Below are 26,714 nucleotides of genomic sequence, written 5' to 3'. Positions count from 1 at the left end.
CTTTAGTATGATATTTAAAAAAAATCAACTGGAATGTTTTATATTTAAGGATCTCGTTTGGAGAAACACTCAAGGAAACATTTTCATTTAACTAAAATATAAATGATTTATTCAAAAAAATATACAAAAATAGAACTAATCATCGGAAATCACTTGAACAAGCAATTCAGTTGCTTTATCGCGAAGGACGTGATCTCCATCATCAACAATTGCGATCAAATGCGAAATAACTTTTTGAGTTTTTTCTTGATTTCCTCTAGAAATAAGGACAATCATATCCAAAGAAGCCATTGTTGCATTTCCTTTTGTGACCAACTTCAATACATCATCAGAAATTTCTTCAAATTTATCTTTGAAAATTGAAGGAATTAAAGAAACGATTTCTTTCATTTCCACTGTCTTAAATATTGCCTGCACAAACTCTTTGCACTCATTGTGTCCTGGGTAATCAATGTTTGTTATTGCGACAAGAGATTCGGCCAAAATGTCGCAAGGAATTCGTTCTGGCTTCAATTCCATTCCGCAAAGAACAGACATTGTTTCAAATGATCGTGAATGAACAGCAAAGTCCCAGACTTGGTCAATGTATTCCTCTAAATATTCTTTTGGTGTTTGCCTGGCAACTTTACAAACAAAAGTGACATTTTCTTGACGAAAATCTTCCCCTTGAAAATTGAGACCATGTAAACTTCCATTTATAAGTTTGACTTTATCTTCATTTGTGAACAAATCTATTGCAGATCGCTGGAATGTTTCAGCTGCCAGACCAGAAAGGATCCTACAGCTTTCGTCATTTGCTTTTACGAACGCGTAAGCAAGAGATTCTCTTAATTTGGGTAATAATTGGTTGGAAGCATCGGAATCAAGCATCGAAACGCGACTTAGAAGACGAGCAAGTACCATTCCTGCTGTTAAAATGATCTGCGGAATAGCAGAAGAAAGTAATGGGAATAATGCTCGGCAAAAATCGACAAGAAGCGAGAAATCTACCATCATGAGGGCATTTGCCAATGTTCCGAGTGTAAGGAAGAGCTTTTTAGGCGTTTTGAGGGATAATTCGATCGGTTCATTACTACTTCTTCCAACACGAGCGAAAATATGATCTAGAGTTGTTGTTAGATGTCCAATCAACTCTTTCTGCAATGATTTGGAAATTGTGGAATTTGATGCTAATAAAAGTGACAACCATGTAATGCAATGAGCGACATGTTGTCCAAATGTTTGTTTTAAGGCATCGGAAGCGGCATCTACGTTGACCATTACGTATAATGCATGGAAATATCCAGCTGCCAGGAAATCTGATTGTTCAGATGGCGTTGTTGGGAATTTCAAACCAGATATTACTCTTCCGTAAGCATTTAAGTAGTTATCTCTGTGCTCAGATGTTCGTACGAAATATTCAAGTGACCTTCTGCCGAATTTAGTGAGTGGAACCGATAAAAATCGGTCTGTAAAGACAAAATTGTCTCCTTTGAATAACATTACGGCTGTTTCTAAGCATAACGAGTATGCTTCTTCTGATGCCTCCTCAGCGCCTTCGAGAAAATGTATCAAAGTCTTTCTATTATCTGAAACTATGGATTTTGCTGCGTGATTCGTCAAACTCCTTATGAAAAGTGCTTGATGGAACTGCAGAGGGCGGCTTTGTGCTGCTAATAATGCTAATTTGCAACTTTGATCTTCATCAAATTTAGATGTCGCCAAATCAAAGAGACTTGAAGCAAAAGAGACTACTTCTGCAGGGGAGAGCTTCGATCCTGCAAGATGCAATGGAGAATTCGTGTCTGCTGGCAAAGTTAAATTAAATAATTGAACAATGCAGTCTCTGAGAAGAACTCTGAGTGGTAATGATGGGGATATAGCTAGTTTTGATGTTCCATACACGAATTCTCCAAAATTAAGAGAGTTTGTCGTATGAGATGAGTTAAATGTTGTTGCAGCTTTAAGACAGAGGTCTATGATAGAACTAGGATCATCACATGACACTACTGATAAGCATGATGATAAGAAGCAGGACAAAATCTCTTCAGAATCACTAATTGAAAAGATTTGGTTCACAAATTCTTCATTTTCCGTATTTTCTTCTTTATTTGATGCAATATACTTTGCATATGATAAAATGGCTGTCTTTAACAAATTTGTTTCACTCTCTGGAATATGTTTCAGAAGTTTTGTAAACAAAGGTGACATCGAAACTTCTGAAAACAATTTATTTGATAAAGATGAAGGTATTTTGGTGTCTTTGCAGACAGAAAGTATTGAATTAACAGCGTTCATGACGTTGTTCTTCATTGGAACGATACTTTCTGGACTTTCTATGGAATCATCGAGGATTTTGATCAAATCCTGAAGATAATCCGAGCAATTATCTAATGTGCATGCATAACTTATGCCATTAAGTGCTTCTGGTATGAAGCCTTTCGTTTTCCTTTTGATTGATACGATAAAATATTTGGAACTTCTTTCTACAGGTTCTATAAACTTCCTGAGATAAGGAATGAAGTCTATTCCGCATGAATTCATTCCAGCTTTAATGAAATCTTCAACTAACTTAAGATCTGGAGGTTCAGATTCTCTTACAGCTCTAACTAAGCTTGGCAAGAAAGCAGAGATCTTAGGAAGACTTACTGATATCATAACAGCAATTGGCTTCGTCTGCATAAGTAGATTTGCCTCTGTTCTTACACTATCAGCATAATCTTCCGGAACTGCACTGAGAATTAGTGTGCTAAATGAAAATCTCTCATCACCAACACTAACTGTCTGCTCAGTTTCATTTTCCGAATTTTGATTTTGTAAACTATTCAATTTTTGAGTTTGTAAATCATTGAATTTTTGAAAGGCCGAGGAAGAAACAATTGACATCATTTTTACAATTTCATTTCGAGAGTTATCGAAATTTGCTGATCCCAAATATCTCAACGCCAAGTTTGTGAATATAGCTGAGAACTGTGATTGGTTCAATTGCGTTGGAATTGTCTTATTTTGTTCAAATACTTGCCATGCTGAAGCAGAAACCTTCTCAATGATGTCATTGTACTTGAAATTGTTTATATTCTTGAGAATGGTATCCAAATAAACCTTAGGAAAGCCACTTGCAGAATTTGGAAGCAAATCTAAAGCTCGCGTTGCCATTTTCAGCATAATCATGTTATCAAGTATAGTTACCGACGTCAAACAATACAATAAAGTAGGAAATGATGCCGTAAAAACAGACTCTGTCATTAATTTGAATTCCGACATTACGCAAATGGCTTGTAACGCTGCAAACGCTACAGTCTCCTTTGGTGTTGGTGGGAATACAGCTTGGAGTAGTTTATCTGATTCAGAAAACAAGCCAAGCCTTGCAGCAAAAACAACTCCAGCAATATAAGTTTCTTTTGTTTCTATAAGAGTTTTGAGAATGGCAGGAAGTGATTGAACAGCTCTGCGACTAAATAAAAATGAAATTGCGGCTTTTTCATACTCTTCTTGACAATCTTCGAATCTGAATGAAATAGCTGTCAATAATTCATTGGCAAAGCCGATTTCTGGTGGTAGATTCGTAAGAACTTTGACTAGTTCTGTTCTTAGTGTTGGATCTTGGTCTTTTAATTGTAGAATAAAAATTTCAATCATAGAAGACATAATTGATAAGCAAACATCATGTGAAGCTGTTTTAAATAATGTATCTAGTAATATTAATGCTGATAGTTTGTGAATAAGTTTGTAATTAAAAGCAGAAATCAAAGAATTCTTAATTACTTCGATTTTGAACTCTTTTTGAGCTTCAGCTGTAAATTTGGATGGATTGTGATGCTCAAAGAAAAGAGATGCTGCGTAAAATGAAAGAGGGTTTGGTTCTTTATGAACAGCAACGATATATTTAAGAGTTGGTGCACAGTACTTTTCTTCGTTCTTAGTAAGTAATGATAATGTTATCGCTGAGTATGGATAAGGCTTTGATACAATAAAATTAAAAATTTTTGAAGTCGGCATTGACTTTATTTTAGATAAAATGAATTCTACTGACTTGCAAAACTGCTCTATATGCTCTCTTTCGGTTGAAATAGGTGTTTCTGTGGTAATTAACTGCAAAACATTGACTAGGTCTTCATCTGTAGCATTCAGTTTATCAAAATTACGCATTATATATGTTTGGATTAAGGATGATACTCTTTGTTTTGTGGAAACATCTCTCGCTTTTGATAAAGTTTGAATTAAAACTTCTAAAACATGTTTTGCGTCGTGAAAAGTAAGCAGGACTTTAAATGGCTGCTCTAACTTTATTTGAGGACATGTAATGCATGTATTAACAATCTTACTAAAAATTTGATTATCCATTGTGATAAAAAATGTCAAAAATTTTATAAAAAATCTTTTCAATTCAAAATTTTTTTGATTCTTTACTTCATCTAACCGAAATTTCTCCTCTGTCTAAAATTGTTTTGAATAGTTATATTTCTTTTCTTGATCTCCTAAAAATTAAGCTGCCAATTCAACTTCAATTTCGAGAAAAATCCAAAAGTAGTAATTATGGGAACTACGATTATTTTTGATTCAAATGTAAATCATTGTTCACATAATCCAAATTTTATGAAATTTTCGGGCGCCTAAGCGTCCGTAAAACTTCACAAAATTTTAAATTTCACCTAAAAGGCGTTATACCCTGCATTTTCCCTCATTGATATTTAGAGAATAGGGCATGATCCATATACAGTCAGAAATTTAAATTAAAGTCAGATGAGCGAAAATGCACCCTTTAAATAAACAGCAATCTAATCCAATATGAAACAACAAATAAAGCTTGCTTATATGAATGTTTATCAGATGTTGGTTAATTCAAATTTTATTTCGAAATTTCTTATTCTCTTAAGAGAAGTTAAGAAACACATGCATTGCCGGGACAAAAGGTATTTGTGAAATGTGATTTAATTATATCATATGTCCCGCTGTTTAGATGGACTGACTTTAATCTCATATTATGAAAATTTCTAAGGAAAAAAAAATCATTCGATGATTACCTAAACTCAGCATGAGGCATGTTGCACATTGTTGTCCCCATGTGGGAGAATGCAAATCTATGTGTAAAAATCACTTTCTGAGATAGGCTCAAAATGTTTTCCGGAATTTGGCAGAATGTGATAAATGCATCCTAAAAAATTAGAGATATAGTTGCCAAAAACAGGGTCTATAAGAAAATAGAATTTCATCAAGCGCGATGTTTAGACGAATGCGAAGGTTGATCAGAAAATAAACGAGAAAAAGAAATATTAAGAATGTGAATAGAATCTTTTTTATTTCTAATTTCAATTTCACATAAAAATGAAGAATATAAATTAGGAAGAATAATTTCTGTCATTGACTTTGAATTATTAATATAATTTTCATTCGTTGGAAATGTATTATCTTCAAAATGGCAATCATTTACAGTAGGTGGTCCTGACCAAATATAAAATAATATAGAGGCTTTGTTTCCTTTGAAGAAACATTGGCTTACTAAAAGTGTAACAGAATTAGTAAGATAGAAAATTCCTGCAATATTTCCTGAAACATTGTTATCAATAACATTACAAAAATAGAAATTTTGTTTTTTAGAATCATAACGAAAACAATCATTTGATGAAATATTATCGAAATTACTAAAATTTGTTGTTGAAAGAGAAAATGAATCATCATGACTAGTAAATGCTGCATCCCTTTCTAGTTTTGAATCAGAGATATTTATTGATGAAAATAGAAGAGATCCTTGTGCATGCCAAAGAACTGATTCATATCCTGTATTTTGAGTAAATGATGATTCAATAACAAAATTCTTGTGGTTATCATCTCTTGCCACCCAAATATATGAATGAGATCCTACTCCATTTGGGGACTTAGATTCATAACTACAGACTTTGTATTGAACAAATGATCCTTCTCCAGAATACATTCCTGATGATGAAACATATATGGATCCTCCATGATTTTTAGTAGAGGAACATTTAAAAAAAGAAGATGATGAAACAAGAACTTTTGTATCTGCAGTTGGTTTAGAGATTCGAATAACACCTTCTGGACTAAAATTTTTGAAAAGTACGTAATCAACAAAGACGTGACTGAATTCAGTGATTGTTTGACTTGTATTAACAAACTTGTCATAAGTTGCAGGATCATAGAATCTTCTCCATATATCATTTGAAGGTCCTGAGGAATGAAAGCACGACTCTCTTTCATTTCCGAGACTTTCTTCTTTTTCTTCTCCAAACAAATATGATTTTCAATAGTTTACGTTTTTGATATATCGAGTCTTCCTGGAATTTTGCATCATTTTTTAAAGAAAGTATTGAAAAATTTTAAAAACCAGGATACGTAGATCAAATACAAGTAGTTAAGAACTTGATGCGGGGAGTATGCGAATCGTTCAATTATTGAATGGCATATATGTAGAGCTATATATATTAATACCAATCACTTCAAATTGTTTTGGGCATTATGATTTGATTGAAAAAGGGACCCAAAAAATTTGAATTAATGGGTATTAATATATACTTTATCAAAAAGCAAAATATTCGAAAATTCAATTTTTAATAATCATTTTTGGAAGTTTTTTGAACATTTTTATGTAGTTTAACAGTATCAATGAGAATTATATATAAATATTGTTTATGATAATCAACAAAAATAATAAAATATACAAAATTAATTTGACGCGTTATTTGAAACGCATTGAGAAATCACATTCAATGAAGAATCAATCTTTGAAAGAAGTTTGAAAGCAGGAATTGCAGCATCATTAAACAAAGCATCAGAAATCTTTTCCTGGTCAATTTCTTCACGTGATTTGACATCTTTGAATGATGTATGTGTTAAATCACATCTTCTGAAGAAATCAGTTGCCAAATTTGAGATTTTTTCATCACCTTTTTTATTTCTTACGCAGGGTGACAATTTTGCACAAGCAAGGAAAAGTTTCAAGTTCTCCTTCTTCATAGAGTACTTCTGGTTATCATCTTCATCATCATTTTCTCCATCAATAACTTTTTCTGCAGAATTTAAAACATTATAAAAATTATTAAAATCAGAAGAAACAACTAAATCAATAATTAAATCCCATATGTTTTTGAGATCTGTTTGTTGAATTGATTTGAAGATATTGTTTCCGTCATTAGCCATTACTGTTACTGCCTTCGACAAAGAAACAATTGCTTCAGGAGATTCAACCAAAATAGAATTCTGTGGACAATTATAATCTGACAAAATACAACTAACTAAACTTCCAAACAATTCCATGTTGGAAAGAGTCGATTCCATTCGACATTGCAACAACAAGCTAGCAAACATCTGAAGATTATCAGCACCTTGTTTAGTCAGCTTTATTTCCCTTAAGAAATTGAATAAAGCAGCATTAGAAACATTGAAATTATCAAAAATCCGAAATCTGCCAAAAATTTTGAAAACCAATTGATAATAATTTTGTATTTTCAAGTTATTTGTTTGGAATGTGTATTTAAATACATTCTCACCCAAATCAATAGAATTAGCTGCAGATGCCAACGCTGCTTTGCTCGTATCAATAATTTCATTCAAACTGATGTCACTTTTCTCCTGGACGTTAATTAACGTACCAATTACATTACAATATGTTTGAATGTTATCTAGATCTCCGTTCACTCCGAATTGGCCAATCTCCTCTTGGTTCTCGTTTTTTATCGGATAAAAAGTAACACCTTCACAATCTGCCTGATTTTTGATTGCTTCTATTTCTTGTTGTGGATTTCCGATCTCTCCGGCATCAGCGAGTTTTACCCAGCCGTTGTTATTCGCGTAAACAACAACGCGTTTGATATCACTCGATTTTGAAATGTTTGTCAAAACTTCTTTCAAAGTGTCACCTTTTGCAATTGAAGCAGAAATGTCATTCATCATTTCTATGCGCTGTGACTGAGAGATCGATGAAGCAATGAATGACGAAAGGTCTTTTAGTAACAATGAATCATTCGCATCGAAACAGTTGTTTCCTTTTTTGGAAAATAAGGCCAAATATCCAACAACTGTCTTTTGTACTGTGCGAATTGCGGAACTCAATAAAGATCTCGGTTCTTGGTTGTTTATGGAGTCTACTGATGGATTGTAGCCTTTGACTTTCGATGGATTTTCCGCAATGAAAGGTTCATTTAAGGAAAGTGACTGGGAAATCAATCCGCTCTGTGGAGGATTCTCTGTTTCTGAGAATACAACGAATTTGACGCTCTCGCAGTCGAAAATAGTTGGAACTTGGTCGTTAATAATTCTTTGGAGATCAGATATGTTAAGTGTGCAAGCAATAAGAGAGAAAACGTTAAGGAGATCACCTATGCGTGATGCTAATGCCTTCTGTTGGCTCTCATTGCCAAAACCTGTGATGAATTTGATCAAAAAAGGCAATAAGCTTCGAAACTGTGCTTCTTCACTGGAATTAAACATCTCACCACGTCCTGATAAGACACCAACCCATATTTCTCGCTTATTTATCTCATGTGTGCAAATTAATTTAATTTCATCTGAATTATTTTCAATTCCATTCAAAGATATTGCATGAGAAATGGTAGGATCTTCATCTTTGATCTCCATGTCACCTATTTCCGGATTGAATTTTGAATAAATGTTCTTTACGGCGTCAACTCTCCAAATTTGAGCTTCTCCGCAATCAAAATGCTTTTCTATAAGTGTTAAAGGATTTAATGTTGCTGGAGACTCTTTAAATAGTTGTAATGCAAGTGGAGTAAGCGTAGAAACTGAAAATAAAGCGTTTCCATAAATTGAAAACTTATGCATAAGTAATTGAGCAGTTTCCATGTCTGTTTCATTAAAACCACCACTATTACTTCGTCTAACTACTTGTACAACAGCACGATTCGCTAAAGGGAAAAAGAATAAAGGAGAATTTACTGGAGAAACACGTGAATCAATGGTAAATCCTTTAGGAGCTTGCGAAGCATCTTTGATTTGTATAATACTTTGTGTCTTATGAACGAATCCTGGTAAACTATTTGAATATTGAGAAACAAATTTGTTTGTTGGTGAGTATAAGTACTGATTTTCTGGAATATCTATCCATAATATGCAATTATCACCACGAAACATTACTTTAAGTATTGGTTCGAACACTTCATGTAATGGATGATCGAGAGCTTTTTCCATTAATTGATCAAAAAGATCTTCATTTGCTATTCTGCGTTGATTGATGTTGAGTGCTTCCCTTGCTTCTACTAATGGGTTCGTATTATCGAATTTTGTTTGTTGTAAGCTGCTTCTCGCTTTAATTGAATTAGATAAATTGATTGTATTGCTGCTTGGCTTAATTATTTTCCTATTATGTGGAGAAATAAGTCCGGTTTGGTGCTTTTCTCCAAACTCTGATTGATTCATGTTAAAATTTTTGAAAAAAAAGAACGTTATTTTTAGATTTGTGATTATAAAATCAAGTGTTTCTAGCATTAATTGTCGATTTTGGGAATGGCACTGCTCTAGCTATTCTCTTGTCTCTTTAAATGAACAAATAAATCATAAAAGGATTTATCATTTTCATCAGGCATCCGAATAATTGAATAATAACTCTATTTCTAATAATTTAAGCGTAATCCTCTCATGTATAACTCTATTTAATAGCTCATTGTGCATGACATCATTCTATTTCTAACAAGAATAGATCAAATCATTACTTACATTATATTTTGTACAATAGCAAACTCCAAATGTTTATTTATCTAGGATAAGTATGCTGATTTTTATCTTACGCATATACAGTCATATACTTATGCCATGAATATGTCAGAAAGAGGAAAGATATCCTCTTTGATTGGGAAAGAATATCAAATGGGCGTAAGAGATCCTAAAATGTTTTAAAAATTTAAAATAACTATACACAAACATTTTTATTGCAGTTCTGACTTCAATGCTTCGATTCTTTCTTCTTGAGTTTCTAATTGTTGGAACAAAATTGCAAATCTCATATGGTAATCTGTTCCATTTTGGTTAGGATTGAATGGAGTATCTAACATTGCGTGAAGACTTTGAAAATCGAAATATGGAATTGAAATTTCTTTGTCTAAATCATCAATAAAGCTATCGTATAACTGTATTTCTTTGTTGATTTTATTTACATAGTCATTTAATGATGGATCGAATGGCGGCGCTGGTTTTTCTTCTTTTATCGGAATCTGTTGAGGTTTTTGAGTAATTCGCTGTCTTTGAGTGGCCGAAAGAGTTTCTCCGTATCTCCTTCTAGTATCTTGTCTTCTTTGAAGATCTGTCTTTAATTCTAAGTTGCGATTTGGAAGAGTTTCTTTAAATGGCTTAACTCCGAACTTTCTAAGCATACTTTCTTGTTCTTTTTGATTTTGTCTGAGTGTTTCTGGTTTAACAGGCTTAAACATGCTTTTACGAATTTTATTAAGCCTTTCCTTTTGATCTCTCTTTTTCTTTTCAACTTCATGTACTGTTAATGGCTTTTTAATTGAAACAAAGTGTGTTCTTGCTGTAGAACCATCATATTTTTCTGGTTCTTCATAAAGTTTTTTAAGTGTATTAGATCTATCGATATTTATTTGATTTTGCATACCTAATATTGTACCACGTGCGTTTTCTAACTCCATTTCATCATCACTCTTTAATAAATCATCTTCTTCCTCATCTTCTATGTTTACGTTTAATTTCGCCGCAAAGTTTTTAAGAAAATCTAAAATAGTAGGATTCACTGACTCTCCTTTCAGCATTTCCCTAGAAATTTCCAAGGCATAATATGATAAAGAATCCATTCTGTTTAAAATTTTGCGTCACTTTTTCTCAAAGAATAAATCATCAAAATAGTTTTAAGGTATGAAGTAATTAAATATTACATCTTGAAAAATTCATCAAATTAAATTTATCATTTGATTTGTTACTCAAATTCCGGCTATTTTCTTAGTTTATGCCCTAAATCATTCAAATGTACGTTATAATTATGTAGAAGACTTCATTTGCTAATCTTCTAAGAAAAAAAAGATGTAAAATTAAGTAATTCTATAAATTGATTAAACATTTATTCATACAAACATATATTTATATCTGAGGATCTATAAAATCAAGAGTCAAGATTGAAGAAGGCATGATTTCCTCTTCTTCGTCTTCAGAAAAAGAGAAACCAGAAATATCTAACTTAGAATCATTCACAGGGCTGCAGAAAGAGTCAATTGCTGGACAATCAGTGAATTCTTTGTCAAAATTCTCTTTTACATCGTTAATTTTTGGCATAAACTCTGGTTTATAACCTTTTTCGAGAACTTTGTTGAAATCTAAGTCATCCCAGAACGGATGCTTGATCATGTCCTCAAGTTTAGCTCTCTTTGATGGTCTCTTGATGAGGAACTTCGAAATGAAGTCTTTTGTCACGTCATCTCCATCTTCTGGAAAATTCGGAGGTTCTTTCAAAATTTTCTCCATTTCGACAGTCATATTTGCATCATAGAATGGGCATTCTCCGAAAAGTATCTCGCAAGCGATAATTCCGAAAGCCCACCAGTCAATTTGATAACTGTATGGCCTCTGAAGGATTAGTTCAGGAGCAACGTAATGTATTGTTCCACAAAATGTAGATGTCTCGTTAGATATCGATAAATCTTTCGAAAGACCGAAATCAACTAATTTTATGTGGCCATCCGCAGCAATCATAATGTTTTCGAGCTTAAGATCGCGATAAACTATACCACGAGAGTGTAAATATTGTAATGATAGGGCAATTTCGGCAAGATATAGCTTACAATCGGAAAAATTGATGTCATGATTGTAAAGGATATGATATAATTCGCCACCTGGTATATATTCCATGCCTATGTAAAATTTTGTTGATGTCTGGAATGCAAACTTAATACGAACAATAAAAGGAAAATTTGTACGCATCAAATTATTTCTTTCTGATAAGATTGCTTTGAAATTCTGTGATTTTTGGATTTGTTTCTTCTTAACTGACTTAATGGCAACTTTTTCGCCAGTTCCTTTCTTTTCACAAAGCATAACCTTTCCATATTTTCCTTTTCCAAGGACAGATATGATATTAAAGTCGTCCATTGATAAGCGTTCTCCATTATATGTTTCTGAACGAAGATTGTGTACCCATAAATTAGTATCTTGCGAATTTTCTGTAGAAAACATGTAAATTTTATCATTTTCGAGTTCAATAGTGAAACGAGTGGGAAGAGTATCCCTAACTATGTGAATAACTGTTGAGGGTGTGATCTTAATTGTAGTTTCTACCGGAGAATCTTCGAGTCCAGAGTGAATTTTCAATTCACCACTGCTAAACTCACAGAAACATGGTTTCCATGCACCTTCAAAACCGTATTTCTTCTTTAAAACACCTTTTATTGGGCCATTGGTTGGGCTTTCTTCTACCATATAAAAAATTTTATATCTGAAAAAAAATTTTATGTAAAATTTACGAGTAGGGGTAATTTTAGCTAAAAGTGACACACCTGTAAAAAGTGACACACCCGTGAAGGGTGTGATTACCGATCGGTAATTTCGACAGTTTAGAATTTAAAATTTTTTATGGAACTGTTGCGAGTTTCATAAAGAATTTAAGGAATATAAGCAAAGATTTGAATCAAAATCTTAGACCTAAGCCGCTCGCTTCGCTCGCGGCTTCCGCGAATTACAGATCAGCAAAGATTTGAATCAAAATCTTCGAACTAAGCCGATCGCTTCGCTCGCGGCTTTCTTTATTATTTTAAATTTGCATATTTCCATCAAAAGTTCATAAGGTAAAAAATTTCGTTTATTTTTACTAAGAAAAAAAAGGTTTTTGATAATAAATTTATTTTATTTCGAAAAAGTAACAATAATCGTAAAAGGGTATTGATAGGCTTGCTAAAGTAACTAATTTTAGCTGTCAAATACTTTTGTATTTTGAAGTAAATTAGTATAAATTTGTTTTTACTTTTATTTCGAAAAAGTAGCAATAATCGTAAAAGGGTATTGATAGGCTTGCTAAAGTAACTAATTTTAGCTGTCAAATACTTTTGTATTTTGAAGTAAATTAGTATAAATTTGTTTTTACTTTTATTTCGAAAAAGTAGCAATAATCGTAAAAGGGTATTGATAGGCTTGCTAAAGTAACTAATTTTAGCTGTCAAATACTTTTGTATTTTGAAGTAAATTAGTATAAATTTGTTTTTACTTTTATTTCGAAAAAGTAGCAATAATCGTAAAAGGGTATTGATAGGCTTGCTAAAGTAACTAATTTTAGCTGTTAAATACTTTTGTATTTTGAAGTAAATTAGTATAAATTTGTTTTTACTTTTATTTCGAAAAAGTAGCAATAATCGTAAAAGGGTATTGATAGGCTTGCTAAAGTAACTAATTTTGGCTGTCAAATACTTTTGTATTTTGAAGTAAATTAGTATAAATTTGTTTTTACTTTTATTTCGAAAAAGTAGCAATAATCGTAAAAGGGTATTGATAGGCTTGCTAAAGTAACTAATTTTAGCTGTCAAATACTTTTGTATTTTGAAGTAAATTAGTATAAATTTGTTTTTACTTTTATTTCGAAAAAGTAGCAATAATCGTAAAAGGGTATTGATAGGCTTGCTAAAGTAACTAATTTTAGCTGTCAAATACTTTTGTATTTTGAAGTAAATTAGTATAAATTTGATATTATTTTAACTCCCTTTGAAAACCTCAATTTTCCATACAGAGGGAACGGGAATAGCATCCAATATTCCCTGAGAATGGTTGCGCATTCTCAGTTCCCTCTATATTTCGAACGAAGCTCTCATCGGTCTTTTTTTTAATACTAAACGTTTTTTTTTCCCTGTCACTTTTAGCTAAAATTTGGGTTTGCCATGATGGTTTTAGCCAAGAAATAAAATTTTCAATCCATCATATGAATTTAGGATCAGGAATTGTATTTAATATGTTGGGAAAGTGCTAATATTATGTCGAGTGAAGAATAGGATGAAATATCGAAATTTCATCACCAAGGAAAAACTCTGGATTTTCAGGCCGCAGATATTAAAGAATTGCAAAGGAATCTAAAGGTAATATAGTGGACATGATTTAAGGAAGCTCTGATCAGATTTGATATTTTTGACAAATCTTTTGAAATTTATAAAATTGTCAAAATTGATGTGATTTAAAAGGCCCTGAAAAATGGGTGGATTGATGAATTTCCTGGAACAGAACCTTCTGAAACATATTATAATAAGAGTTCTTATTATGAGAATGATTCTGCGTCATTATATTATATCTCATTTTGTCAATTTGATACACTTCAGAATCAAGGCGCTGTCAGAATTACATCAAAATCAAATTCCACTAAATCGGTCATTGAATCATGCAAGTTCTACAATTGTAGCTGTTCATCCTCCTCAGATTATGGAGGATCACTTTACTTTTATAACGAAGGTCAAATTTCCCAAAACAAAAACTGTTACGCATATTCATATGCCTATTTAAGGCCAACATATTCTTCATATGCTTCAAGTTCTGAAAATTTTACTAATTCTGTAAAGCAAACATCAGTTTCGCAATGCGGATCAAAAACTAAATCTTCTAGCTACATGAATTACCAATCCAATGGGAAAATTTTACTTGAAAATACAAACATTATTGATAATTATGTTTTAGACGAAAATGGAGGTTACATTGTTGAATTAGTTGATTCTGACTCAAAAGTTGCATTTGTTAACGTACGAAGAAACTATCAAGTAAGTAGAGAAATGGTATTTCACCATGGTCGATCAAATAAAATTAATGTTACATTTTCCAATTACATTGAGAACCAAAATGGAATCTTAATTTACTCTGCGTGTACCTTAGTTCTTACAAGGTGTAATATTATAAAAAATAAGTGCGAATATACATATCGCTGCCCTAATTCTCGTTTATATACATTTTTCATATTGGTAGAATACTGTTATTCAAGTAAAACAGATTTTACTGGTAAAAGTCCCGTTTTCCAGAATATGGTATTAAAAAAATGTAATGTTCGAGCTGATTTAATATATAATTGCGAAGCTATTTATCTCCCGATTAAGTGTTATACAGACAATTTAAATAGCCATCAAAAGTTGGCTGAATTTACGTGCGGATTAATTTTAAATAAAAATAAGTAGATAAAATTTATATGTGTGATTATGTGAATCTGAAGTGAGCATTTCTATTTCTTTGAGAATCAAATGATGAGAAATTTAAATTTAATTTGAATCAAGTTTTCAGCCATGCAAGATCGTTGAGTCAATTCAGATGCGTCTGTGTACAAATTGTTATCGTTTTCATTACAGAGTATAATTACTAAAAATTTGAATTCCTAAATTTTTGTTCCAATGTTACAGTGTCATGTTAAGTATTTGTATCATATGAAAGATGACTTTTATCTCTCTGAATTAAATTCATTCTGAAATTTATAATAATTTTTAACTTTTGTCATACACCTTTTCTTACATATCCTAAAAAGACAAATGTAACAATGAATTAGTAATATTTTTTATTCCTAATAAAAAATTAAAAATAATTTAGTATGAAAAAGTTCCAATTATATCAAAAGTCTTAATTTCTATAAGGCTAGAATTATCTGTGAGCATTGTAAGCTTGAATGAGCTAAATTTCAACTTTTTTAGTTTTCTATCTAAATTTAAAGTAAACAATCCATCTCTTTCGACTCTATCCACTTTATGGAGTTTTACTAATTGATTATCATCAGAATTAACTGGTTTTCCTTCCAATTTCCATGATTTTGGTTTAAAATCATCAGTCAAACCCACGTAGTAGCTTTTTGGAGCCAAGCAACCAAAAGACAATGTAATATTAGCTACAGCACTACCACGACTTGATGATCTGATTATTGTATTTGATGGAAAAGGATCAATTCTTGTTCCATTATCCAATTTTGATGTTGCAAGGCCATTCATGACAACCATTCTGCCTGGATCGATGTATTCAGTTGATATCATTTCAGCTTCTTGTTGTTTTTCTGTTTTATGAATGTATTTTTTCTCTGAATCATAAATATCAAAAATTGATTCAAGAAATGGAAGAAGTTCGTTGGTTCTGTAGTTATTTATAATGAATCCCTTAAGATCGTCCATATAAATCTTCGGAATGCACCTAAAATCGATATATTTGATCAAATTAAAATATTTTTTATCAAAATTGGATAATGATAATACTACACTAAGTAGTTGTTCCTCCTCATCGATACAGAGATTTTCATTTGTGAAAATTTGTTCAACTGTATCAAAATCCAAATTTAATAAAAATGGAACAAGGTTATCGGTATTATACTTGCTGAAATTAAGTGCAAATTGATTAATGTAATACCCAGTATCTTTTCCAAGTATATAATTTGTTTTAAATTTTTCTTCCAATATTTCTGGTGTAGAACTATCGAGAGTATCTAAATATTTTGAGTAAGGCTTCATCAGCTTCCTATTTTTGATAATTCTACCTATTTCAAACAGATCTTTGACGATTTGAATTTTCAATTGTTTTTTAAATTTTGGTTGATCAATAATTTGTCGTATAACTTCAATTGATTCTGGGAATATAGTGCAGTCTGTTTCAAATTCCGACTGTGTCGCATCCAATTTAAATCTATTCGCAAAAAATTCACCAAATAATGCAAGATTTGTACTGCTGCATCGGATTTCTTGGTCATTAATTTTCCAAATGCAATTGTGCCCACGAGGTAAACACTGTGCTAAACTTAGAAGTTCCGAACCATAGTAGAACTTTATTTCTCCTTGCATTTCTTAAAAAAAGTGATTTTTGTTGGATGGAATTTTTTTAAAACACAAAATTTGATATCGATCAAAATTTTGAGATGATGTTGACTAGTCAATTTTATTGGGTAATCACAAATAATTTGTGATAATTGCAATTTGTTATAAGTGCACGGAAGCAACTCTTCTTGATTGAACATCATTTAAAGGTCATCTTGAAATTGTTACCATTCATTATGGCATTATATGTAGGCCATCTTGAGGCTGTGAAATATTATGTTTCAATTGTAATAGACTGCTGATTAAATATGAAGAAACTCCCCTTTTTGAAGCATCAAATATCTTTGTCTTTATCTCTGTTAGTGATAACAATTAACAACTATATAGATACTTAATAGTAAAACTCATATATGATAAAAATACTTATAGTTAAGTTAAAGACGAGGAAAATGTTTAAATTAAGAAGAAAATCTGACGTCAACTTAAAAGTATTTGTGCACAAATCAATTGGATTCGAAACAACATTGAAACAATTGATTTATAACAATTTTTTTTGATTCGAAAATTAAAAAAAATATTTAATGGAAAAATATATATATATAAACAAATTACTCGTTTTCTCCCCTACTAGCCTTAATTTGTTGTAATGCCATGGCAATTTGATGTATTCTGTCGGAAATAAATTCATTTTCAGATTCCAAAGACTGAATTTCGAATTTAAGGAGTCTTATCTGGCTTGATATAGCTTCTGTTGCAGGATTCTTCTTCTTTTCAGGAGGAGGAGATTCCCCAAGCATTTCTTTCGAATCTGAACAAGATCCGACTCTTGTAATCGTAAATCTTCCGTGTGTTTCAACTCTATCGAGAGATTCTTTATCGCTATCATTATTTTTGTCATCAGATCTTGGTGATTTTTCGCCAGAATTTGGATTATCTCCTTCAAAGAAGTCGAATTCCATTTTTTCAAAGGATTTCTCCTTCTGCATTTTTTGTTCTGTCTTGTTTTCGTATAGGATTTTGTATCTCTGTTCAAGAGGAGCCAATTGAGACAAAATTGTCGTTGCAATGGCTCCACTTCCGCGAGATGTCTTGGGGAATTTGTGATCTGCAAGGTCCTCGGCAGAAGCGCGCTTCTTAGGGTTCGTATTAAGGCAGAGATTTACGAAGTCACAAATTAAGCTCGAATGCTTATCTTTTGAGAGCGTAGGAGGTTCTTTTGTGATTATACTTGCCATCGATTCCATGAATTTCATTCCTGCATAAGGCATTTTGCCTGTAGCTAATTCAATCAAAACAAGGCCAAGTCCCCATATATCTGTCTTCTCTGTATAGCCAGTATTGTTGGTAAGCATCTCTGGAGCCATATAGCAGGCATCGCCATACATTGATACGGCTGCAGAACGTTTTTGGCCATTTTGAATTAAACTTGTGGCCAAACCAAAATCTGAGAGCTTAGCTTGACCGTGAGCGTTAAATAGGATGTTTCCGCTACGTATATCACGATGAATTTCATGGTTTGAATGTAAATAAAGTAAAGCATTGACAATATCAGAAGCAATGGAAGCAATGAGTGACTCATCCTTAAAGCCACCGCCATATCCGAACTTGAGGATGTCATACATTGATCCAGCAGCCATGAATTCTGTTAAAATCCATAAATCTGGACCATTTGTGAAAGAACCATAATATTTGACTATATTTGGATGATCACACTTCGACCAAAACTTCGTTTGTTTCTGTATGGTTTCAATCGACAATGGATATTCTTCGAGATTAATTATTTTAATCGCTATGATTGTATTATTTGTTTTGCAACGAGCTTTATATACTCTAGAGCATGTACCCTTTCCGATGAGAGAAATAATGTCGTATTGTTTAGCATCGGTCGGGAAATGAAGATTCATGATATTCAACGATAATTAATGTAATTCTCTCAAAAAAATTTGACAACTATGATAGAGGAATACAATTTTATAGTTAGCAGATTATAATTTCATCAAAAAAAGTAAACTCCCACTCGCGCCAGTTGATCGTTGACGATGGCATTTTATTTATTAATTTTGAAATATTTAAATTCTTCAGTGACAGGGAAACATATCATATATAAGTTTTTATTTCAAAAAAAAAATTTCTTTTTGAATTTGGTCAATTTAAAATAGCTGGTTTATGTGCTACCATTTGGCTTATATCTACGATATTAATATTGTGATGGCATAGTTTTGTGAAATATCATACTTTTGAGAGATATTTGATGAGATCATGATCATGTTTAAAAAAAAAAAAAAAAAAAAAAAAAAAAAAAAGGTAGTGGGGCTTCCAGGCACTTCGTGCCTTCTAGCCCTGAGGATGAATGAGTATAATGAAGTTTTTTTTTCTTGGGGGATGGCTTCCAGGCACTTCGTGCCTTCTAGCCCCCGAAGATGTTTAGTATAAATGAAGTTTTTATTCGGAGGGCTTCCAGGCGCGTTACGCCCTGAAGATGTTTAGTATAAATGAAGTTTTTATTCGGAAAATTGTTAGTCTTCTTGGTCGAAAACATTATATAATGTTTCACTTTTCACAAATTATATATGTTTTCATGTTTTGTCAAGACTTCTTCGTAAATGTTTTGTCAAGACTTCATCGTAAAGACTTTGTCAAGATTTCATCGTAAAGACTTTGTCAAGATTTCATCGTAAAGACTTTGTCAAGATTTCATCGTAAAGACTTTGTCAAGATTTCTTCTTCGTAAATGTTTTGTCAAGACTTCATCGTAAAGACTTTGTCAAGACTTCATCGTAAAGACTTTGTCAAGATTTCATCGTAAATGTTTTGTCAAGATTTCATCGTAAAGACTTTGTCAAGATTTCATCGTAAAGACTTTGTCAAGATTTCTTCGTAAAGACTTTGTCAAGATTTCTTCGTAAAGACTTTGTCAAAACTTCATCGTAATGAGCGTAAATCAGACAAAAATATATTTTAGGTGAAGAGGTGAGATTTCACCTGTTTTTTCACCTCATTTCTCACCTCTTGAATTTTCATGAAATTTACACCAAAAATATATTTTAGGTGAAGAGGTGAGATTTCACCTGTTTTTTCACCTCTTTTTTCACCTCTTGAATTTTCATGAAATTTACACCAAAAATATATTTTAGGTGAAGAGGTGAGATTTCACCTGTTTTTTCACCTCTTTTTTCACCTCTTGAATTTTCATGAAATTTACACCAAAAATATATTTTAGGTGAAGAGGTGAGATTTCACCTGTTTTTTCACCTAATTTTTCACCCTCTTGAATTTTCATGAAATTTACACCAAAAATATATTTTAGGTGAAGAGGTGAGATTTCACCTGTTTTTTCACCTCTTTTTTCACCTCTTGAATTTTCATGAAATTTACACCAAAAATATACTACTAGGGTCATTTACGAAGAAATCTCAACAAAGTCTTTACGAAGAAGTCTTAACAAAGTCTTTACGAAGAAGTCTTAACAAAACATAGACAAGAAAGTTCATGAGAAATTAGATGAAGAAGTCTTAACAAAGTCTTTACGAAGAAATTCATGAAAATTCAAGAGGGTGAGAAAAGAGGTGAAATCTCACCTCTTCACCTAAAATATATTTTTGGGTCATTTACGAAGAAATCTCAACAAAGTCTTTACGAAGAAATCTTAACAAAGTCTTTACGAAGAAATTCATGAAAATTCAAGAGGGTGAGAAAAGAGGTGAAAAAAGAGGTGAAATCTCACCTCTTCACCTAAAATATATTTTTGGGTCATTTACGAAGAAATCTCAACAAAGTCTTTACGAAGAAATCTCAACAAAGTCTTTACGGAGAAAGTGTCATAACAAAGAAATTTTACTAGTAAGTAAATGTGGTTTGAAATAGGACTACTTGTTTTAGGTTTTTTCCATTGTGTCATTTACTTATTTGACGTGGCAGAAAGATATAGAGAATATGAAGATGAACCAATGTCTGCAAATGTTCAGCATATGTACTCGTAAGAGATATTTTTATCTAATATTAAATGGACGCACAGAACTTAGCGAATGCACAGCAACCTGGACAACCAAACCCAGAGAATATTCCAAATGAAGTTAGAATACAAACTGCAATGGCAAACTATGGTCAAGTGCCAACAGATGTACAAATGCAAACTGCCATGTCAAATGACGCTGCGTTAGGTTTGCCACCATGGTATGCAAATATGAGATGGAAAGAGTTTTATACAAACCCCGAAGTGGGATATAAACAACTCTATGCAGATGACGCGAACACAGGAGTTGACCCAGAGTATGTTTTCTACCAGAGGAGAAACAGAATGTATGAGCTCCAGTTAAAGAATGCTATGGAACTCAACAGGAAACGTAAGAGACTAGGCGGACATTAGATTTTTACATATAGTAAAATGGGTTTCTTCAGTAGTATTGGAAACTTCTTCAGAAGAGTTGGAAGAGGTATATGGAATGGAATAAAAACCGTAGGAAGAGGAATTTGGAACGGAGTCAAAAATATTGGTAAAAGAGTAGGTCAGTTTGTTGGTATTATACCTAAAGACCCTGAACCAGAAGAACAAGCTCCTGTTATACAACAGCCTGAACCTGCACCACAGTCAAGTTGGCAACCAAATCCAACACCTCAACCGTATTAAAAATTATATTTTTACCGTTCGATAGTAGTTGTATATGAAACTAAGTTCTAAGTAAAACGCGTGGTATAATGGAATTATTCTCTTTCTTCCATCTGTAGTAAACCATACTTGAAAGTCTGAAATACTTCCACTCGGTGGTTCATATAGCTTTGTAGGTTTTTCGTAAAAGTCATTTGCCAAGCATAAAAAAGAGTTTTGTGCACCAGAAAATGAAGCATGAACGATAATAGCATCTGAGTCGAAAACATTTTCATATGTTCCATTAGGGTTTTCGACTTCATAAAAGTTCGGGTGTACTGGATATTCTGCAGGCTGATTTAACATCCTCAAAAATCTATACCATGCCAAGTTGTTATATTTTGTAGAAATATAAACGTCTTCTCCAAGGTCTTCTATTCTATTGATTTTAACAGTTGCATTTTTCCTGTCATATATAATATCGAGATGGTACTCTCCTTCGTCAATGTTGTACTGTTTTGCATATTCGAGATAGATATCGTTTATTTTTTCTTGAAAAGCTTGAAGAGTTGTTTCTAAGTTTACAAGCAAATTCACTTGTAAAAGTTTTCCCTGTTCAAATTTCTCATACGTATGTTTTTCTTTGTTATAGTATCGAATTTCAAAAGCGACCGTAAATGGGAAACCATGTATGGCTTCTGAAATGAACTTCATTCTACGAAAGCCAATAGCTTTTGTGACGGATGGGTCTCTTAGCCATCTTAGTGGGTAGTCAAAACGATAGCCTTCATGCTTTACGGTATCTGTCTCAAACTTTTGACCGACATTAGTAAAAAGTTCATCTAATGGTTTAGTTGTAGCAACTCTTGAATTTTCTTTTTCTATTGAAAGCATATTTTATCTAGAATAAAAATGTCGAAAGAAACAGCGTCTATGAGAGAAATACAACACAACCGACAACTCATTGTGCAAGCTCTAAATAAGAACACAACAAACTTTTCAAACTATTCTAAGATATCTGAGTCATTGAAAGAAGGAAACTTAAAACTGACGATAAACCCATTGACAGACGAGTTTCTGTTTCAAGACAGTAAGAACCATACTGTTTGTATAAATCCAACAAAAAGAACTTTAAACGAGAAACCTATAGATGAACTTCTTTTGAAAGCAGATATTGACAACAAAGCTGACAAAGAGTATGTTGACGATGAGTTAGCACGTGTGGCTAGTGCGTTAGTGAAGAAGGCAGATAAGGAATATGTGAATGAAAAGGATGAAAAAATTAAAGAAATGGTTGAATGGTACCATGAACGGACAACAAAGATTTTAGAAGGTAAAGCCAATACAGGGTGGGTTTCAGGATGTTTAGACCTTAAAGCTGACAAAACATATGTTAACGATGAGTTAAAGAAGAAAGCAGACTCGACATGGGTAGCTGGATATGTAGATGCAACAAAAGAGTATATTTTCACATGGACAGAAGGAACATACTCACAAAAATATCATAGACATAGCATCTCTGACGTAAATGAACTTGAAGAAAAGTTATATAAGAAAGCAGACAAAACAGAGCTTCAAACATTAAAGACAGAAATACTTCAAACACTATATCCTATAGGTTCTATTTACACGTCAATGAACTCTACCAGACCAGAAGTAGTACTTGGTCTCGGAACTTGGACTCAAATAGTCGACAGGTTTTTGTATTGTGCAAACTCTTCAAAGGAAACAGGTGGAAGTAAAACGATTTCAGGTGAAAACCTACCTGCACACAGTCACTACATAAATTTAACTACAGCTGAAGCAGGTTGGCATAAGCATAGATATTGGGATTGGACAGGAATGACAAAAGGTAAAGGATATGATGTTAAAGACGACGTTAAGTTTGCTATAAATTGTTACTGGGATGACACTCAGGGAGGAGGAAGCCATACACATCGCATTACAGGGTATACGCAAACAACGGGACAAAGTAAAGACTACATGCCACCTTACATGACAGTTTACGCATGGTATAGAATTGCTTAGTCGTCATTTTCAACTTCTTTAGCATATTCGTCAGGAGTTGTCTTATATTTGTTAGGAACTGTCTTTGAAAGTATACCACCTTGAACTTTGACAAGTTTGAAACGAGGTCTGACAATAGTAGTTTTATCTTCTGCTTGCAGTCTGTACATTTTGCCATGTTTGCCTAAAACTTCATAATATTCTCTTGTATACTTTCTTCTATTTTTACGAACACGAATGTGAGTACCTGTCGGGTTCCCATTGTTGTCATAGTCAATAGTATTTTCATATGGGTCGCGTTTAGGTATTTCTATTTTTACTTTGTCACCTTTCTTAAGTTTGAAGCCTGGCATTCTTTCTTGTTTGTCTCTTTTGACTAAACTATTAAATATATAGTCTTTCTCTAAGTCGGGGTTGTTTTTCATTTCTTCAGGGGAGTGGTTTCCCAAACCTTTTTGTTTACGGCTATTGTAAATATTTAAAACTTGTCTCATCTTTGCCATGGAGAAATGTCTGTATTTGTCGTCATATGACATTTCATTTGCTTCACCACCTTGTGGTTGGTTTAAGTCTCTTAAGATTTTTATACAACTGTCAATGACACCAAGAGCAGAATGGTTTTGGTCGACAATGAAATATTGGTTTACATTTTTTGAACGCAGATAGTTTTTTACATCATCTGATTTGAAAGAACTTTCACAGTCAGATGTCAGTTTTGTTGGATGGTATTTGTCAACGAATATTGTCAAAGCAGTTTTCACATCTAAAATATTTTTGGACTGTAATGGTATGGCTTCACAGTATCTTGTGTTTTGACCGACAAATATTAGCCAGTATGGTGGTCCATCTTCTCTATACCTCGGAATGTTTTCCAAGATATCCATAAACCAAGCATTTGGTGTTGAACTAAAGATTTTTACCATGAGTGCTTTCTTTGTCGCTTTAGAAACATAGGGGTCCTTGTTTGGATTCGTCATTTTTTAACCCATAAGAAATGGGTTTATTTGGCGCATTAGCAGGAGTTGCATCCAGATTTTTACCCGCAGTGGGAACAATAGCCAGAGGTGTATTTGGAGTTGGAAGGAAGATTTTGAGTACATTAGGTATACTGAAAGAGAAAGCACAACCTATTATACAAACTGTACAGAAAGGTTGGGAGGTAGCACGAGATGCAGCAAATCTTATTCCAAATCCTGAAACAAGAGGAAAAGTTCAAGGATGGATGGACAATGTAGGAAGACAAGCAGGAAACTATTATAACAAAGCAAATGACTACTATAACCAAGCAGGGCACTACATGGACCAAGGTGAAAGATTCTTTAACAGAGGATATAACCATGCACAACAGTGGGTAAACAATAACCAACCGCAACCACCTCAAACTTGGGGAATGTAAAGTTTTTTACTGAGATGAAATGAACAATACAGCATTGAGACAAATGGGTTCAAGATGGATTTGTCGACTTCCAGCAGTTACACAACGTGTTTGTCAAGTTCTTCCTATACCTCAGGAAGTTTTAGACCGACTTAAAAAACAACAACAACCAGTTGAAAACAAACCAAACTAAAATTTTTTACTGAGATGAAATGACCGAAGAAGTTGAAACGGTAGATTTGACACCACAAACAAAAAGTTCAGAACCATTGTCAAAACCTGTCAAAGAACTTACAGATGAAGAGAAAAATTCAATAATAGAAAGTGCCAGGTCTGGAAATACAAACCCTAACTATAAAGTCACTTTTCATAGAAATGGAACGGCTAGTATCTCAAAAAGAAACAGACTCTCACAAATAAAATATTGAAGTCTGAAGGAGTTTATGAGACAACAGATGGAAAAGTTTACTTCACCGACCAACAGTTCATTATAGAACATCTCATTGACTTAGAGTCGAAATATTCTAAACTTTACAACAAACAAAAAGTTGAAAGGAAAACAAAAACAAATGGCATATGATATTTACGAAGATGTTGACGACACAACCATACCTGCAAGTGAGGTAAAGTCAGAGGAACCGAAAAGTGACGAAAGACCGATAGAAGAAGGGGAGCCAAAAACTGAAGATAAACCAAAACCAAAGTTTAGTTTCCAAACTAAACCAAGTCAACCTTCATTAGCTGGTATGGGTTGGCGTCAAAGACTTTTGGTAGCTGGTGGCTATGTTAAGTAAAGTAAAAACATTTTTTTATTTTTATTTGAAATGTACGCTGAGTTTGTTGGAGAAGACCGTTGGGAAACTTGTTTGTTAGATGAGAAATATGAAATGGCATACCATTTAAAACAACATATTTTAAAAAAAATATTTTTTTATTTTATTTGAAATGTACGCTGAGTTTGTTGGAGAAGACCGTTGGGAAACTTGTTTGTTAGATGAGAAATATGAAATTCACTGTTGTGAGTCATTTGAAGTCAGAAACAAAAAGACAAAAAGAGTTTTAAGCGAATGGGAGCAAAATAACGGATATGCTAGGATGAGTATGAGTGGGAAACGCTATTTTAAACATGTTGTCATTGCAACTCATTTTATACCGAACCCTAACAATCTACCTCTTGTAGACCATATAAACCGTATAAGAAACGACAATAGACTTGAAAACTTACGCTGGGTTACTTGTTCTGAAAACAATAAGAACAAAGGCAAATTTCGAGATATTGTATTCGAATTTGTCGACGAACTAGAAGATGAAGCAATTGAAATTACAGACTATAGTAAGCATACGTTTGAGTTTTACTACTATAGCGAAGAACAGGACTCTTTCTACTTTTATACCGGCGTAAACTATAGAAAATTACAAGTATATTTTACTAAGGAAGGCTATGCTTATGTAAACGCTAGAGATACAAAAAAACGTTAGACTATATCTTAACAAATTCAAGAAGCTATATGGCATACCATTTTAAAACGTTTTTTAAACCATATATTTTTACATATATTAAATGTTTCAGGTTGAAAAACAAAGAACAAAAGTAGCAGATACAAAACCGTTAGATTATATCTTTACAAACGCCGGTAGGACTATATCAGATGAAGAAATTTCATCCCGTTCATACAGGTTTGATTATCCAATTCGTTGGCTTCAAAGTCCTTCAGATGCAAAGGCAATAGGATTTAGAAGAGTTTTGTTTTCAAAAAGAACTAACGCATTTATGTTCGCAGTATATTTTCATGGGCAATATAAAGGTTCTGATGGTCTAATAGACAAATTTGATGAAATGAGAATCTTTACAATTCGTTCAGACGAAAACCTTGAGAAGACTCTAAATGACTTTCAAACTCAAATGAACAAATATTATTGGGAATTTCAAGAAAAATACGATTCTTTACTAAACGGAACGTACTATCTGAAGCTAGAATATGACAAGATGAACTCCACAGTTTCATTTCAAAGGATTGAAAATAACCTCCAAGAGATACACAGTTTTTAAAGT

At 32.8% G+C, this 26,714-nt stretch overlaps 9 protein-coding genes and 1 pseudogene across 10 annotated transcripts, besides 2 other annotated features; 3 read left to right on the top strand and 7 right to left on the bottom strand.

Moving 5' to 3' along the window:
• Window positions 1-91: 91 nt before the first annotated feature.
• On the bottom strand, window positions 92-4,348 carry TVAGG3_0410230 (armadillo (ARM) repeat-containing protein family; the record flags this gene model as incomplete). Its single annotated transcript, XM_001302951.1, has 1 exon — window positions 136-4,323. The coding sequence occupies one exon, from the start codon at window positions 4,321-4,323 to the stop codon at window positions 136-138; it is 4,188 nt and encodes a 1,395-aa protein (XP_001302952.1).
• Window positions 4,349-6,632: 2,284 nt separating this feature from the next.
• TVAGG3_0410220 (HD-domain/PDEase-like family) lies at window positions 6,633-9,369 on the bottom strand (the record flags this gene model as incomplete). The annotated part of the gene is made up of 1 exon (XM_001302950.1): window positions 6,661-9,369. The coding sequence occupies one exon, from the start codon at window positions 9,367-9,369 to the stop codon at window positions 6,661-6,663; it is 2,709 nt and encodes a 902-aa protein (XP_001302951.1).
• A 464-nt stretch (window positions 9,370-9,833) lies between these two features.
• On the bottom strand, window positions 9,834-10,784 carry TVAGG3_0410210 (uncharacterized protein; the record flags this gene model as incomplete). Its single annotated transcript, XM_001302949.1, has 1 exon — window positions 9,876-10,757. One exon carries the CDS (start codon window positions 10,755-10,757, stop codon window positions 9,876-9,878), a length of 882 nt encoding a protein of 293 aa, XP_001302950.1.
• Window positions 10,785-10,929: 145 nt separating this feature from the next.
• TVAGG3_0410200 (protein serine/threonine kinase protein) lies at window positions 10,930-12,372 on the bottom strand (the record flags this gene model as incomplete). The annotated part of the gene is made up of 1 exon (XM_001302948.2): window positions 11,041-12,372. The coding sequence occupies one exon, from the start codon at window positions 12,370-12,372 to the stop codon at window positions 11,041-11,043; it is 1,332 nt and encodes a 443-aa protein (XP_001302949.1).
• A 44-nt stretch (window positions 12,373-12,416) lies between these two features.
• Window positions 12,417-13,817: a mobile genetic element.
• Window positions 13,818-15,488: 1,671 nt separating this feature from the next.
• TVAGG3_0410180 (protein ubiquitination) lies at window positions 15,489-16,721 on the bottom strand (the record flags this gene model as incomplete). The annotated part of the gene is made up of 1 exon (XM_001302947.1): window positions 15,489-16,721. The coding sequence occupies one exon, from the start codon at window positions 16,719-16,721 to the stop codon at window positions 15,489-15,491; it is 1,233 nt and encodes a 410-aa protein (XP_001302948.1).
• Window positions 16,722-17,134: 413 nt separating this feature from the next.
• Window positions 17,135-18,612, bottom strand: TVAGG3_0410170 (stress-activated protein kinase signaling cascade; the record flags this gene model as incomplete). Its single annotated transcript, XM_001302946.2, has 1 exon — window positions 17,303-18,598. The coding sequence occupies one exon, from the start codon at window positions 18,596-18,598 to the stop codon at window positions 17,303-17,305; it is 1,296 nt and encodes a 431-aa protein (XP_001302947.2).
• A 355-nt stretch (window positions 18,613-18,967) lies between these two features.
• Window positions 18,968-26,714: part of a mobile genetic element that runs on past the window's edge.
• On the top strand, window positions 20,698-21,060 carry TVAGG3_0410160 (uncharacterized protein; the record flags this gene model as incomplete). Its single annotated transcript, XM_051233051.1, has 1 exon — window positions 20,698-21,060. The coding sequence occupies one exon, from the start codon at window positions 20,698-20,700 to the stop codon at window positions 21,058-21,060; it is 363 nt and encodes a 120-aa protein (XP_051102781.1).
• TVAGG3_0410150 (uncharacterized protein) lies at window positions 21,325-21,993 on the bottom strand (the record flags this gene model as incomplete). Its single annotated transcript, XM_001303746.2, has 1 exon — window positions 21,325-21,993. The coding sequence occupies one exon, from the start codon at window positions 21,991-21,993 to the stop codon at window positions 21,325-21,327; it is 669 nt and encodes a 222-aa protein (XP_001303747.2).
• On the top strand, window positions 22,192-23,017 carry TVAGG3_0410140 (phage tail repeat-like family; the record flags this gene model as incomplete). The annotated part of the gene is made up of 1 exon (XM_001279691.1): window positions 22,192-23,017. A coding segment is annotated over one exon (826 nt), but the record flags the coding sequence as incomplete, so codon positions are not given.
• On the top strand, window positions 24,874-25,455 carry TVAGG3_0410130 (annotated as a pseudogene). The gene has a single exon. A coding segment is annotated over exon 1 (582 nt).

The sequence above is a fragment of the Trichomonas vaginalis genome, chromosome V (assembly GCF_026262505.1).
Source record: "Trichomonas vaginalis G3 chromosome V, whole genome shotgun sequence".
In the NCBI taxonomy this organism is placed as follows: domain Eukaryota; phylum Parabasalia; order Trichomonadida; family Trichomonadidae; genus Trichomonas; species Trichomonas vaginalis.
The sequence above is the reverse complement of the archived record's forward strand: the minus strand, read 5'-3'. Positions and strand labels throughout refer to the sequence as shown.